This window comes from Zonotrichia leucophrys, chromosome 24 (assembly GCF_028769735.1).
Source record: "Zonotrichia leucophrys gambelii isolate GWCS_2022_RI chromosome 24, RI_Zleu_2.0, whole genome shotgun sequence".
Taxonomy (NCBI): Eukaryota; Metazoa; Chordata; class Aves; order Passeriformes; family Passerellidae; genus Zonotrichia; species Zonotrichia leucophrys.
Window position 1 is genome coordinate 7,186,482 of NC_088193.1, and position 14,601 is coordinate 7,201,082.

At 50.8% G+C, this 14,601-nt stretch overlaps 1 protein-coding gene across 3 annotated transcripts in view; it reads left to right on the plus strand.

The window, feature by feature from the left end:
* The window catches only part of FLI1 (Fli-1 proto-oncogene, ETS transcription factor), a 90,734-nt gene that overhangs the window by 34,605 nt on the left and 41,528 nt on the right, over positions 1–14,601 (plus strand). For all 3 annotated transcript variants that reach the window (XM_064732043.1, XM_064732044.1, XM_064732045.1), the window contains one exon: positions 14,332–14,540. In XM_064732043.1, the coding sequence (XP_064588113.1) occupies positions 14,332–14,540 (209 nt within the window). The remainder of the gene's footprint in view (positions 1–14,331; positions 14,541–14,601) is intronic.

Here is a 14,601-nt window from a genome sequence, read left to right on the forward strand (position 1 = left end):
CCAAGGCCAGGTCAGGCAGTGCCCAAGGCCAGGCTGGGCAGGGCTTGGGGCACCCTGGGACAGTGGAAGGTGTCCCTGCCCATGGCAGGGTGGGACTGGATGGGCTTTAAAGACATTCCAGCCCAAACCCTGCTGTGACTCTGCAATTCTAATTTTGCAGTGCTTTATCCATTTTCCCTCTTCCCCCTATTTTGTAGTAGCTCCATCAGGTGTTTTGTCAGCAAGTCCCCAACCAGGCCTCAGGTTCTTTCAAAGCTTTGTTCTTTGTGAGAGACTGATTTTTTTTACTGACAACCCTATAAACATCATCTGAAGCAATGTTTGGGATCTCTTTGTTGCCCCCATGGAAGAGAAATTCCATCATCACCCTCATCTCAGACCCCCAGGAAGAGGCAGGGCAGCCCCAGGGAGGCACTGCCGAATTGCGGAAATCTCACTCCCAGGGGATGCTGATGAGGAAGGTGACTGTAAGACCTGAAAGGAGGCACTCCTGCTTCCTCCCTTGCATGTTCCTGTGGGACCTTCCCAGCCAGGGAGAGCCTGTGTCTTCAAAGGGGCCCCACTGAGCTCCCTGAGTGCTGAGGAAAATCAGACCCCCAGAAAACTCAGCTCAGGTTGCAAGAGCTGCTCAGAGCAGTCTGTGCCAGGTATCCCAGGGGAATCCACTTGGTCTCTCTTAGACCTCCAGAGTCCTGCCAGGATAAGAATCTGATGTAGTTTGAGTCACCATGATATCAAAATGCCAAACGTTATTGATATTGAGGTATCTGTGCAGTCAAATGGCATCAGCCAGAGCCAAAAGCAAAACAGATTTTCTTAAATTATTTCTAAGCATCCAAATGCTTCTTTAGTATTTGTATAAAGTATTTAAAATACAAGTCTACAGATTCCAACTGCTTGGCTATTGGACGTTTTTCAGGACAGATCCTGTGTGAGTTGGAATCATTCTCGCATTCACACAAAGCACACAAATACACAAAGAGTTGCAGGGAAGGTTGGGTCACACATCACCCCAAAGGCAAAGACAGAGCTCCCAGTGGCTGTGCTGGCATGAGGAGCCCTAATTTGGCCTTGTCCCCAAAGGCTGTGACAGAATTCACTGTGTTTGTACCAAGGACAGACACAGGAGAGTCCTGTGAGATACAGTCTGACCTTTTTCTATGTGGTGTCTTTGCCTCAGAAAGATGCAAATGGATCCAAGCCCTCCTGTTCCCTGGAAAGGCTGAGCTCTGACAGGCTGCCCTACCTGGTGCCTTCTCAGGTTTTTCAAGGCTTCCTTTGAAACTCCACTTTAGTTGGAAACCAATTGCAATATTTTAGGGAAACTGAAAAGGTTAAAACTGCAATGGAACACTCAGAATATTCAAAGCAAACTTTGGTTAATTTAAGGTGGAATTCTCTGGATAATTGTTTTGACCTTCTGTTCAACATCAGGATTGTAAATTTTCCCCCAGCCTCTAGAATTTTCTCAGGATATGACAAGGATCTCCCACCACATTCTGGACTTTTCCATCCCTTACCCCATGGCCTTGACACCCTTTTTACCCCTCATTTTACACAAAATCTTTGGCTAGAGCTGAACAAACAACTTGGCTGCCGAGATAGTAAATGAGCCCCCATTTCCCAAATGTCACTGTAGTACTGAAACCACAGGACCATCTTGTGGCTGCTTCCTGGCCATTTCCTGCTTGCTTGAAAGCTGAGGAAATGAGGTATGCTGAGGTGTGAACTATGTTTGTTTGTATGGGGAGAGCTCTAAGAGACAGAGATACAGCCCATGACCAAGGTGCTGGGCTCAGAAAAGAGAAAAAACCCTAAGAGCCCGTTCCCAAGGCATTTACAAATTAATGTTAAACACTGCACCTGGATTTATCTACAGGGACTGCCTGACACTCCCAGCCAGGGCAGAACCTGGCCTTGGCTTAGGATTCTTCCAAGGTGTGCCTCAATTGATTTTCTTTGGGTTTAAGCCCTCAGTTTCACTAAAATCAGGAATGAGTCTTTGAGAGGTGCTTGGTTGTTGGTTTGGTCTGGTTTGATTAGGTCTGGCTTGGTTCAGTTCGGTTTGGTCTGGTTTGGTTTGGTTTGGTTTGGTCTGGTTTAGTTTGGTTCAGTCTGGTTTGGTTTGGTTCAGTTTGGTCCGGTTTGGTTTGGTTTGGTTCAGTTCAGTTTGGTTTGGTCTGGTCTGGTTTGGTGTGGTTTGGTCTGATTTGGTTTGGTTTCATCTGGTTTGATTTGGTTTGGTTTGGTTTCATCTGGTTTGGTTTGGTCTAGTTTGGTTTGGTTCAGTTTGATTTTGTCTGGTTTGGCTTGGCTTGGTTTGGTTTGCTTTGATTTAGTTTGGTTCAGTTTGGTTTTGTCTGGTTGGGCTTGGTTTGGTTTGGTTTGGTTTGGTTTGGTTTGGTTTGGTTTGGTTTGGTTTTGTCTGCTTGGTTTGGTTTGGTTTGGTTTGCTTTGATTCGGTTTGGTTCAGTTTGGTTTTGTCTGGTTGGGCTTGGCTTGGTTTGGTTTGGTTCAGTTTGGTTTTGTCTGGTTGGGCTTGGTTTGGTTTGGTTCACTTCGGTTTGCTGTGCAGTGCTCCCGTTCTCCTGCCAAGACAAGAGCAGGGCCACCCCTGGCAGTGACCCAGCCACAGGGACAGTGTGAAATGCCAGCCCAGGACTGGCACAGCTCAGGTCACAGAGGTGCCCCTGAATTCCTTGGGCTGGGATGGCCCCTTGTCCCCCCACCTTGAGGAACCCAGTTGGTGCCAATTGTGCCAGCCCTGTTCAGTCAGAGCTCTGGCAGCCTGTTCAATCCCCAGCCCTGCCACAGAGCTGGCTCTCTGCAGGGTGTGCTGCTCACTGCGGGCAGGGCTGGGAGCAGCCTGGGTTATTAGCAGGGAAAGCTGATTGATTTATGAGAGCAGAAGTCTCCTGTGCTCCAGCACAGGTTATTCTCCAAATGCAAACTCTCCCTCACTTCACACACACAAAGTGGCCGAGTGCTGTGTTATGAATGGGCCCCTTTGTTACCCCGGCCCGACACCACAGACTGTTTAGTTCATGTCTGTGCTTTAGCAGAGGAGGACAGGGTCTGCAAGACAGATGTGCCCTTTAATTGCAGGGAAATATTAGAAGATCGTTAAGCCATTTCTGACAGGGCTTTCCTCTGGCTCGGGGAGTGGGGAGTTGTTTCGGGAAGGCCAAGGAGCAGCCCTGTCTTGCCAGCCCCACAAACAGGACCTTGTCCTGCTCCCTCACCCCAACACTAAACAAAACCAGAGGAGCTTCACTCAGAAGCCCCAGTTTGCTGCCAAAGCTGCAGAGCTACATCTCAGAGAGAACTCTCCTTGCACTGCATCTGATAAAAGGCTTTTCAACACAGCTCAGGGGACTTGCCCTGCTGGAGATAAGAGCAGCACTATCAGCTCTGCTGAGAACATGGAGATGTGCCGAGGGTTCTGCTTCTTATTTGTGTTACTGAGCCCAGGCTGAGTGTAAGAAACTCTCCAGCAAAAGGGAGACACTCTGCAGTCAGCTCAGAAAACACCTCAAAGTGCAGGGGGAAAGGCAGATCCTCTGCTCTGTAGGAGAGAGAGCTTTGGGGACAACCTGGGGTTTAATCTTTGTTTAGTTTCACTGACACAATGACTTGGAGCAGTGTTTGGGTGCTTTGTGTTGGTTCCCAGGCTGCAAAATTACTGGAACAGCTTCACCAGAGATGGTGGCTTTGTTTTTTGGGATCATTGCTGTGACAGAACTTGGCAGGCCCTCCTACAGTTATCAACTCAGAGCTAATGATTTTCATTTAAAATACAGCAAAATAAACCAGGACAAAGCCATCACATTGATTGTACAGGTGGGGATCTGCTGAGGGATAAGATGGGTCCCACAGAGGTCTGAGCAGGGGTCCTGGGGATGGCAGAAACCTGCACAATCAGCCCCAGACTGGCCCTTGGGGACAGGGTGAAAGAGAAGGATGTAGAGCTGAGTGACCTGGCCAAAGCCACAGCACTGAGCAGGCTCCAGGCTGGGATTTGCCTCCTGGCAGCCCTGGCTCCCAGCCCTTCCCAAACCCACCAGGAGCCTCTGCTGCAGCTCTGGTCTGTCCCCCCTGCAGCAGAACATCCAAAATCCCTGCCAGGGGCTCGCCCATGGACCCTGCTGCACCAGACTTTGGATCTCCCAGGCATGGAAAACTATCCCTGGGCACAGACTTGGACCTTGGACCATTCTGGGACTTCTTGTGGTGCCAAGGGACCTCATTTATCCGAGCCAGGCTCAACACCCTTCTCAGTACCACTCTGATAAAGCCAACAGCCTTTCTGTTAATGGTCACTGATAAGAAATTTTGGAGAGGGTTTTTTGCTCAGTCTCAGAGGAAAGTCTCAGTTTTGCTTTGTCTATCAATCCTACCCCTGGGATAACACTTGGCTGTTCTGTGGCCTCCTTCTCCAAGGACAAGGGATTTACAAAATCTGAGCTCTTTGGGGTGCAGCATCACACAGACAGGGAAACTGAGGCACAGGAACATTAATACAGCTGTGAAAGAGCCCTTTATTTCAGTTTTACTCTCACATCTGCTGTTGGGTGAGCCAGGAACCAGTATTCACTGCCTGGTTCTTGTAGATTCTTGCTGATTCAAGCCTGGTTCGTGTAGCTGTAACACCAGAGAAGGCCTTGGATGTGTTTATTTAGTAGGAATGTTTGTCCTCAGCAAGAGCTTCACTATGTTTATGCAGCAGAGGCTCTTTCCCTGCTGCAGCTCCCTGGACCTGTTGGTGGGGTGGTCTTTGCTCTGCCACGCTTGATATCAGGAGCAGGAACAGCACCTTGTCAACTCCTTTTTGCATGGCAATATTAACTTTGGGCTCCAGCCCAGATGCCAGGATGAGATTCAGCCTTTTTGTCCAAGAGGTAGGTGTGATGGCAATCCCTGAATCCTTCCAGGACCTTCCTCTTGCACCATAGTTAAAACATTGGTGTTCCTTTGTACAGAAATCAAAAGCTCCTGGGAATTTCCACTGGTGTAAACTGGGTTTTCCTGTTCAAATATCTCGATGGAGATTGACAAAGAAAATATCTCAGTGTAATGCTGCTGAGCTGTTTTCCTTGGAATGCCACGGGCAGGCTTGTTCACAAAATCTCTGCTTTTGCTATAGGCGTAGGCAGAAACAATCCCCTCACTGGAGCCACAGGGGCTGGGCTCAGTGCACAAGGAAAACACAGATCCTGCCATCCCAGCAGGGTGGCAGCCCTCAGCTCCACTGCCAGGCTCAGCAGAGCAGCTGGGGTGTGGGTCAGGAGCCAGAGGAGGCTGCAGCGCTGCACAGGGGCACCTGAGTGTGCCCAGGGACAGGGAAATGCAAACCTGGGCCAATCAGGAGATTTAACCTGATATTTGAGAGGGATTTATGGCACTGTGTCTCCCAGCACCTGGAAATGGGAGTGTGATTTGTGTGACTGCAGGCTCTTTGGGAATCTCTCTGTCAGGACCTGTCCATCCCAGTCAGAGCCACTTGTCTGCTGCAGAGGCACAGATCAGACTCCCAGTGCTGGATCAGGAGCATGCATGTGCTCCTTGGGGAACAAACAGGCCCCTGGACCTCCACCCCCTCTCCTCTTATCTCTGGGCTCTGTGGGATGCAGGCCCTGACCCAGCCCAAGGAACCTGCTCTGGGCTCAAACCCTGAGTTTGTGCTCTGGATGTCGTGGGCACCCAGAGCCTGAACTCATATTTAACCCAAACCCAGCTCTGGCCTCACACCCTGAGTTTGTGCTCTGATGTCTTGGGCACACAGAGCCTGAGCTCAGATTTAACCCAAACCTGGCTCAGGGCTCAGGACACAAACAGACTCAAGCCCTCAGACTGGAAAACACAAGCCACATTCCATTTTGGATTCAGCTGCAGGATTATGTTGGACTTGTGTTTTTTCCCATAGAGTGTCCAGACCTTCACTCTGCACTGTAGGTGTCAGTGATGGATTATTCCTTATACTTCCTTTTAGCTGAGCATTCCCTCGAGAGCTGCTGAGGTGCTGCAGGCTCCTGGCGCAGGGAGCAGCGCAGGCTGTGCTCGCTCCTGGAGATGCTGCTGGGATCCTTTCATGCTGTTGTTTTTCCTCAGTCTGGGATAAGTCATCTCGGGCTGCAGGAGCTTGTTTTGTTCTCTGTGGATGGAAACAAAGCAGCCCCCGATGGCCGCTTCCTGATGGGCTTCCTGCGATTGTGCAGGGAGCGGTGTCAGGGAACAAAACAGGATACGGCACGGGCTTGTGAATGTACCGGGGACAATGGTATCAAAGTGGAATAAAAATAATGAATGGGCACTGCTGGAGCCTTGAGTCACAACCTGAAATATTTGTGTCTCCCAAAGCTGCCCCCTCCCACCTCTTGAATTCCTGGGAGAATGCTCTTTTTACAGTTTCCAGAGCTTTGGCAGTAGGAACCCAAAGGGAAAAGATGAGGTTTTGTGGTTTGCACCTATTCCTTCGTGCTTTTAAGACTCTGCTTTCTGTCCTTTTCCAAGGCAGCCTGAGAGGAAGCCCAGAGATGGGACAAACCTTCTCTCATAACAAACCCCCAGTATTTTGGGGCTTCTCCATTAGTTGTTTTCCTTTTCAGGGTAAATCATTTATATTGAAAAGCTTCAATTTATCTCTGGATGTTGGAAACAAAAGCATCAGGATTGTCACAATCCCAGTTTCTGACACAAGTAAAAATACACCCCAGAAGCTCAGCTTTGAGGGACAAGGTGACAACCCTGCAGTGGCAGATGCAGCTCAGGGTGAGCTCAGCTCTCCTGAAATAGGGCTGGGTCAGTCTGCAAAGTCCTGATGGAATACTGGCCCCTGGGAAGAGCCTCTGGCAGCACATCAAGGCGAGGGGCTGGGCACAGGGTGCTCCAGGACAGAACTGAGGTCAGCACAGCATTTCTGCATTTGTGCTCTGGGATTCTTGGGGTTTGTCAGCAAGCCAGACTCTGAAACCATCTTGCAGTTTCCCTCCCTGTTTCTTCAGCAGAGAAGACCATAAAAATGCTACAATAATATTTACTGAAGGGTGCATGTTCCCAGTTAGGTCCATGTGTCTCTGTTTACAAACACATCTGCTCAGAGCAAGGCAATTATTTTAGAAGCGTGAGGGGACAGAGAAATGAAATGAAAAGGAAGGTGAGCTAGAGTTGGGTGGATTTGAGTGCTCAGCCCCGGGAAGCAATCACCCAATAGTGTCAGTCTCAGTGAGAAGGGGATACAGCTTTGGAGGAGAAAAGCTGAGGGTACAGAGGAGTGGAGATACCAGCACAGGAAAGTGACTGAGGGGAGTGTTAATACCTGGCAAAGGCTGATTGATTTTCTGGGAACACGACACGGCTTGGAAAAGATCTTGTGAGATCATGAACAGTCCTCACCCTGAGCAGGGTCAGGCTGGTTAATCCATAGAGGTGAATCCTTTCGAGTTCTGTGTCACTTCAGGCTCCTGGGAAAATCTCCAGCTCAGGAATGTCCATCCCAGTAAGAGCCATTTTCTGGCTTTTATCAGATGTCAGATTTCTGGTGATGCAGTGAAATTACCTGCCAAGGTAAGAAACCTGGCCCAAGCCATGCCAAAGGTAAACTTCCAGCACTCAGGACAGGTTTCACTCTGGCTTCATCCTGAATTGTCTCGTGTGTCCTGGTTGGCAGAGCCAGGCAGGGAACAGAAGGCAGGGAGTTCTGTGGGAAGGGCAGCCAGAAGCTGTGCATTGTCCCAGCAGACACACACCCCATCCCAGTGTCAGTCCCAGCAGGGTGGGGACCCTGGGGAGGGAGGGCAGGAGTGCTTGGGGAGCTCCCTGTTCACAGCCCAGGGATGGGATGAGCCAGCTGGGGGCTGACAGGGCTGTTCCTGCTCCAGGCACAGCTGCTGCTGCTCATGTTCCAAGGCAAGAGCTGCAGCACAATCCAGGATTTCAGGGTGATGGGATGGTCCCTTCAGCCTCAACTTTCACCACATTTACTTTCCAGAGGTCAAGGGGCCACAGAGATAATTTGTGCAGGTTCTTTTTAAATTCTACATCCATTTCTGGGCCTGTGCTGAGACCTCACAGAGCCTTTTCCTGAGGATTTCCCACAGTTCCAGGCCTGGTTTAAGCCTCCTTATCATTATGCTTAATGCAGCAACTTGCTGGGAAAGAGAAACTGTCACCTGGTTATTCCCAGTTGGCTGGAAACAAACCAAAATAGGCCCTGAAACCATTAATGTGAAGTCTAGACAGAGGAAAAAAGAGTCTTTGGTCCAGATCCTATAAAAGTGTGCCTGAAGTAAAGTGCTTTTCTGAGAAGTGAAGTACAGAAGAATGATTTATATTTTTATCCTTTTTGAGTCTGCTTTTGGGGACCTTGAGATGAAAATAATAGAGCATTGATTTTAGCAGCCTTCTTTTACCCACTTGATATGAAATTTCATGGGAATAGTGACCATAAAAATAACCCCCAAAAGATAAAGATGTTTTTTCCTTCTGAGGAGTCTTGCCAAATCATTTTGCCCCAATTTTGAGCTAATTTCAGCATGATTTGGTGCCTTTCAGTGTTTCTGCTCTTTCTGCTGCTCTTATTCCTGCTTTGTTTCCCCCTAACATGAGTTACCATGTTGTGGTTTTGCATGCATTTGAATTGTGAAGGAATTACGGTGTGTTCCAAGGCTGCCAAGGTACCCTTGGATGGAGCAGCCTGGGTGGAAAGAGAAGGAAGGGGGAGGAAAGAGAAGAAAAGGCAGCCTGGGCTGAGTGGGTGGCTCTTTGTCCAGGTCACTCTCCTGCTCTATGGCTCTGAGCAAGTCTCCAGTGCAGACTGGGGCAAAACCTGCTGTGTGGGATGCCCTAAAATTAATGAATGAAACCCCTCCTTTATACCCACAGAAATCCTCAGATCTGCAGAGACTTGGACACAGTGTTAAAGGGTTACTGCCATCTTAACCCTGAGTGCTGCTGCAGCAGGAAAGGGGCTTGGAGCAGCCTGGGATAGGGGAAGGTGTCCCTGCCCTTGGCAGGAGGTGGAACAGGAGAAGCTTTAAAGTCCCTTCAAACCAAACCCTTCCATGACTCTGTGACAGCAGCCTGCATCTCATCCCATCCCTCCTGGGGCTGGGGCAGGGCCAGCTCTGGGCAGGGATTCCAGCAGCTGGCATGTCCCAGCCCCACCAGCAGCAGTGGGGAAATGCTGTGAGCAGCACAGAGGAGGACACTGGGCAGTGCTGCAGGTGGGTACCAGGGGGAAGAACAGTGACAAGTGACATCCTGCTGCACTCACCAGGGGTTGATGGATCTCCAGCTGCAGCCAGGAGACGCTCCTAAGCAGGACTTCAGTGGATTGTGAAGGGCACAAGATTGGATTGAGGTTGTTGGCAATCAAATGTTCATGATTACAGTTTTCTAGGGGGATCTGGGGAGTCTCTGCCCCAGTCACATCCTCTAATGAAGGTGGAATAGCAGGAGCAAGCCTCAGGAAAAGTGGTCTGGAAAAGCTGCAGAGGGAATTCTTGGTTTGATTGGGAGCAAGGGAAGAGTGGAAATCTGAGAGTGTGCCCAAAGGATTCCTGTGTGTGTCCCAGAGAGAGCACTGGCCAGGGCTCAGGGCCCCACAGTGTGCACACTACAGGGCAACAGAGGAGGGGAAGGCAGGGTGAGGGGAATGCTCCCAAAGATCGAGGGCAGGGATGAGACACTCTGTCTTCCAATCCAGTGCCCGATCCTCCCTAATGTGCTGCCCCACAATCAGCACAGATCTTCCTCCTTTTTGAATTTCTTATTTGACTCATTTTCTTGTAAGTCTGATGTTATCTCTGTGCTCGTATGAGATGCTGGCAGCAGAAATGCTGACTTGTAACACTGCAGTGCCAAAGTCATCTCTACTCCAGGGCTCCTCGGAGCAAACCCTGGGCCGTGTGTGACACTGGCAGACCTTGGATTTTGGTTACATCGTTAGGTCTGGGCTCTTCAGGTCTGTGTTGGCAACATTCTCTTTACAAAAATATTTCAGGAGTGATTTTCTCACAGGACCAGGAGTGGTGAAATTTTGAGGAGGGGGAGAAAGGAAAGAAAACAGCCACCTCTCTAGCAGTGGAGTCCATGTGCTCCATGGCACAATGGTTCAGGTACTCAGCACTCTTCTAAGGCAGCCTTTGTGGAGGAGGATGAAACTTTGATGTTTAGTAATGCCTTTTAAATGTGGTTATGGCCAGAAAAATGATTGTGTTGTAGAGAGCTAAAGGTTGATGTTCAGTGAAATCTCATTGCACATACATTGCACACCTCAGTGATTGGGGACACCTGGGGTGACAGCACTAACTACTCACCTCACCAGCCTTTGTTCCCCTGGGCTTTCTCCTGTCTCAAATGTCCTGTTCAATTTATTAAGTCAAACCTTAGCTAAAGTGTGTGTGTCATCTCCCTTTGCAAGGAGATCAGGAAAACTTCGTTGAAGCACTGATGGCTTGCCAGCCCTCCCTGAATGTCAGACTGGCTGTTCCTGCCCTCAGGGCCAAGGCCAAACTGTGCCTCCTGCCGTGTCCCCCTCACACCTGGGACCTGGGATGGCCCATCCAAATAAAGGCAAACCTGGTAATTCACTCTCTTACAACTGGAAACTGCTGTATAAATAATAGGCACACCACAGATTCCTGCCTGAAGGATGCAGGAGTGTGTGCCAACTCCTCCTTTGGGACAGCCACTGGTGGGCTGCCCTGCAGGGGCTGGGGCTGGGCTGCCCAGGGAGCTGGACGAGCTACCACAGCAACATTTATGCCAGGAATGTGATTAAAACCTGGAAAAACTGAGGCCAGCCTATTCCCAGAGGCACTATAAGGTAACATGTATGCCAGTGTAGCACACACAGCCCCTGTCTCGGCCTCAAGCTGGCCGGCCCAAGGCCACAGGCTGAGGCAGCGCCGTGGGAGGACCTGGCGGGCTGTGCCCGTCTGGGCAGGCAGCGTTGGCACCTGCACACCTCGGAGAGCTTTCCCAGTCTCCAAACACTGAGCAGCTCTCGATTCCAGGGATGAGAAGCTCAGTGTTTCAGGGAGCTGCCGCTCTGTGCCTCAGGCAATCCCCTGAGCAGGCCGGGCCTGGCAGCTGCGCCGGGGAGCGGAGCCCACAGCCCCCGGCCAGCTCCGCCGGGGAGCGGAGCCCTCAGCGAGCACAGGGAGGGCGGTGCCCGTCCCCACAGCTGGGGCCGGGCCCTGCCCCTTCCCGGAGCGCGGGCCCGAGCCCCAGGCAGCCCTGGCCCTGCCCAGGGTCCCCCCCAACCAAGGCTGCCTGCTGCTTGCCCCTGTGTTTTTTCTGAGCTGGATGTGGGCACAGGGCTGAGCTGGTGGCAGCGGGGCTGGCTCAGTGCCACCCGACCTGCCTTGCATGTCACCAGCAGTGCTGTGCTGTGCCCCTGCAGCCGAGCAGGTGTCACCAGCCCTATCTCTCCTCATCTGCCTGCTGGCGCAGCTCCCCTGGGGCTGAGCCTGTGCTGCCACCAGCTCGGGTTTAGCTCGAACCACTCCTGCCCCAGGAGCTGCCAAGAGCAGCCGGAGCATTTGGATTTCTCCTGTTTTCAGGATGAAACTGCTCATGCAGCACAAGGCAGAGCTCCATCCCAGTGCCCCAGTGAGGTTATTGCTGTCCCAGTTAACACCAGTTGCATGCAGGCAGCTCTGAGCAGCCACTGTCTTTCACAGCATCCTCTGTCTTTCAAGGAAGATCCTTATCTGAGGAGGCTCTCTGCCACATACTCTGTGTCACAGAGCAGTGTGTACTTGCTTGTATACGTCAAGTTGTACTTTGTGCAGCCCCAGGATCTTGGCCCAGGGTTATTCTGTGGAGTGTTGATAAGTTTGGGGGGTTTTGAGACAGCCAGAGAGATCCCTGCTTTCCGATTTTTTAACCACCAGAAAATTTCTTCAGAAGAAAATGTCTTTAGGCAGAACAAGCAGCCTGGAATTAAGTGTGCCTGACTAAGCTTGAATTCAGAAGAGCCTTCCAGCCCCTGCATAGGTCCTGCCAAATTGCCAGTAAAAATCTTGTGAGCAACCTCTCACACTGATTTTGTGGGATAACTCTCATTATCATTATTTTCCCAGATATTGTTTCCCAAAAACAAACCCCAATTTTTCTGTGTTTTTAGAGTATGATTTTAGACTGCAAATCTCCAAACCCAAACATGCAAAATATTTATCTGATGAATTTGCAGTGGTACTCACATTTCCCTTGTCTCTGCCCAGCTGAGACTGGGTCTAGAGGGCCCTAAGCCAGTGTGGGCTTCACCCATCACCTCAGGTGGGAAACCTGAAACACTTTCTGGACTGTGAGGAAGTAGAGGCCTGCAGAAAATGTGTCTTTTGGGAACCCCTGCCTGGAGTGAATCCTGACCTCAGTGATTCAGAGGAGCAGCAAATCCTGAGCTCTGATGGGAAGACTTTGCTCCCCTTTAAGACTGAATTGTCTCTTGTTCTTGTACCTTCTTGCACAGGCAAAGTTTGCATCCTGGAGATGAAGCTAGCCCTTTGAGGGGTTTCTGACACAATTCACACCAATCCTTCCCAGAGATACCTTAAACTCCCTCCTTTACTCTAAAGTTGAAAAAGGGAGGGGTATTTTTGAAAGGTTGCGAATCCACCAAGGAAAAGCTGCAGAAAAGGTTAAACACAGTGTGAGCTCCTTTCACCAACCACCACTGGGCAGTGTGGGTAAAATTCCTTTTTGCTGTTTAGTGGCTCTAACCAGTGTGAGACATTGGCCACAAAGTGCAGCAAGTGCTGGAACTTCAGCAGGATTTATGCAGATGTTTGAGGGTTTGTTACATGATCTGAGATCAGAGATAGAAAAGCACTGGTTTCTGTAGGCCTGACTCTCTTTAAGTGGGTTAACTTGAGGGGGATTTTTGTGTTTACCCAGCAGACTCTGAATTACTGGCGTTTTTTGTGACAATGTCATGAGCCTGGTGAGATCTGATTTGTGCTTAGATTCTCGTGTCATTCCAGGAGCTGCACTTCTCTAAGCTGTCAAAATTTCTGTTTCCCTCCTTGGTTATGGAAGAATTTACAAAACAAACCTCTGAAACAACTTGGGGGAAGGGGGTGGGCAGAGAGCAATAAGTAATTATTTTTAGAAGCTCCCTGTTGAGGCTGTGCCCTGTGAATGTTGAGCATGGGTGTTAGCACACCCCAGGTTTCAGCTGTGTGTTCAGTGAGCCTCTGCAGCCCACACACCACTGCTGGGTGGCTTTTGAGCACTAAGAGCCCAGAGTAGGTGAGTGTAGCTTTGTTTTGGAGTCTGCTCCATCAGCTCACATGAAAGTGGGGGAGGTTTCAGTGCGGGAGGTTCCTCCTTCGGTTTCTGCCCTGCCACTCATAAAGGCAGCTGTGTTGTGTGTGGTTAGCTGAGCTCCCTCCAGAGCAGGCAGCCCTTGCCAGATGCACTTTGAGTCAGGCAGGGCCGTGCCAAAGCCATCAGGAGCCCAGCACTCCTCGCTTGGAAAACCCAAGCACATCCACACAAGGAAATTGATAGCCAGAGCTTTTTGTCAATATTTGGAGTTTCAGCAAAAGGCGGGGGGGGGAATTAAAAAAAAAAGGGATAACAATTTCCTGTTTTTAAGCATTTCTTGAAATGCACAGTTGGGTAACACACAGCCCTTCATTTCCCACAAATAAACAAAAAGTGTAAAGTAATGCATTTTTTCCCCTACCACAAACACCCATAACTGTGACCTGCTCTGGCTGCTTCTCCTTCAGCAGCAACCTCAAAACACAAACTGCACACAAACCATCCAAAAGGAGACGTAGAGACCATCCTGTGCCACTCCAGAGGTGTTTCCCTACACACCAGTTGGCTTTGGGGCAGCAGGGCAGCAGGTGGGCAGGTTGGTCACTGGGGCTGGGGCTGAACTGCTCACAGCGAGCATTGGGGTCACACAGTGCCTGTGGGGTGACACAGCCCCCGTGAGGTGACACAGCCCCCACGAGGTGACAGCCCCAGCAGCTCCTCTGCTGTTTGCAGAGCTCCAGTGAAGCTGAACGCTGCTCCCACCCAAAGCCAGCAGCCAGCAAAGCAGAGCAGAGCAAGACCTGGTTTGCATAGGGGCTCCTGGACCCCAAAGGCTCTGATTGCCCCTGGCAGGTGGGAATGGCAGCAGAGCAGAGCAGAGTAACCCCATGTTTGCATAGGGGCTCCTGGAGCCCAGGCTCTTGCTCCTCGGGCAGGTGGCGATGGCAGCCAGTGCAGGGCAGCTGTGGGGCCCTGCAGGTGCTCCCAGCTCAGAGGGAGAACCAGAGGGCAGTTGCTGCTTTAGTCACAGCTCTGAGGGCTGGTTCTGTCTCTCCCCAGGAGGCTCTGTCGGTGGTGAGCGACGACCAGTCCCTGTTCGACCCCACGTACGGCGCGGCCGCGCAGCTCCCCAAGGACATGACGGCCTCCGGCAGCCCCGACTTCGGGCAGCCCCACAAGATCAACCCCCTGCCCCCCCAGCAGGAATGGATCAACCAGCCCGTGAGGGTCAGTGTCAAACGGGAGTATGACCACATGAACGGATCCAGGTAAGGACAGAGCCTTTCCACACTTAGAGTCTTAAACACGGAATCCCAGAATGGGAGGAAC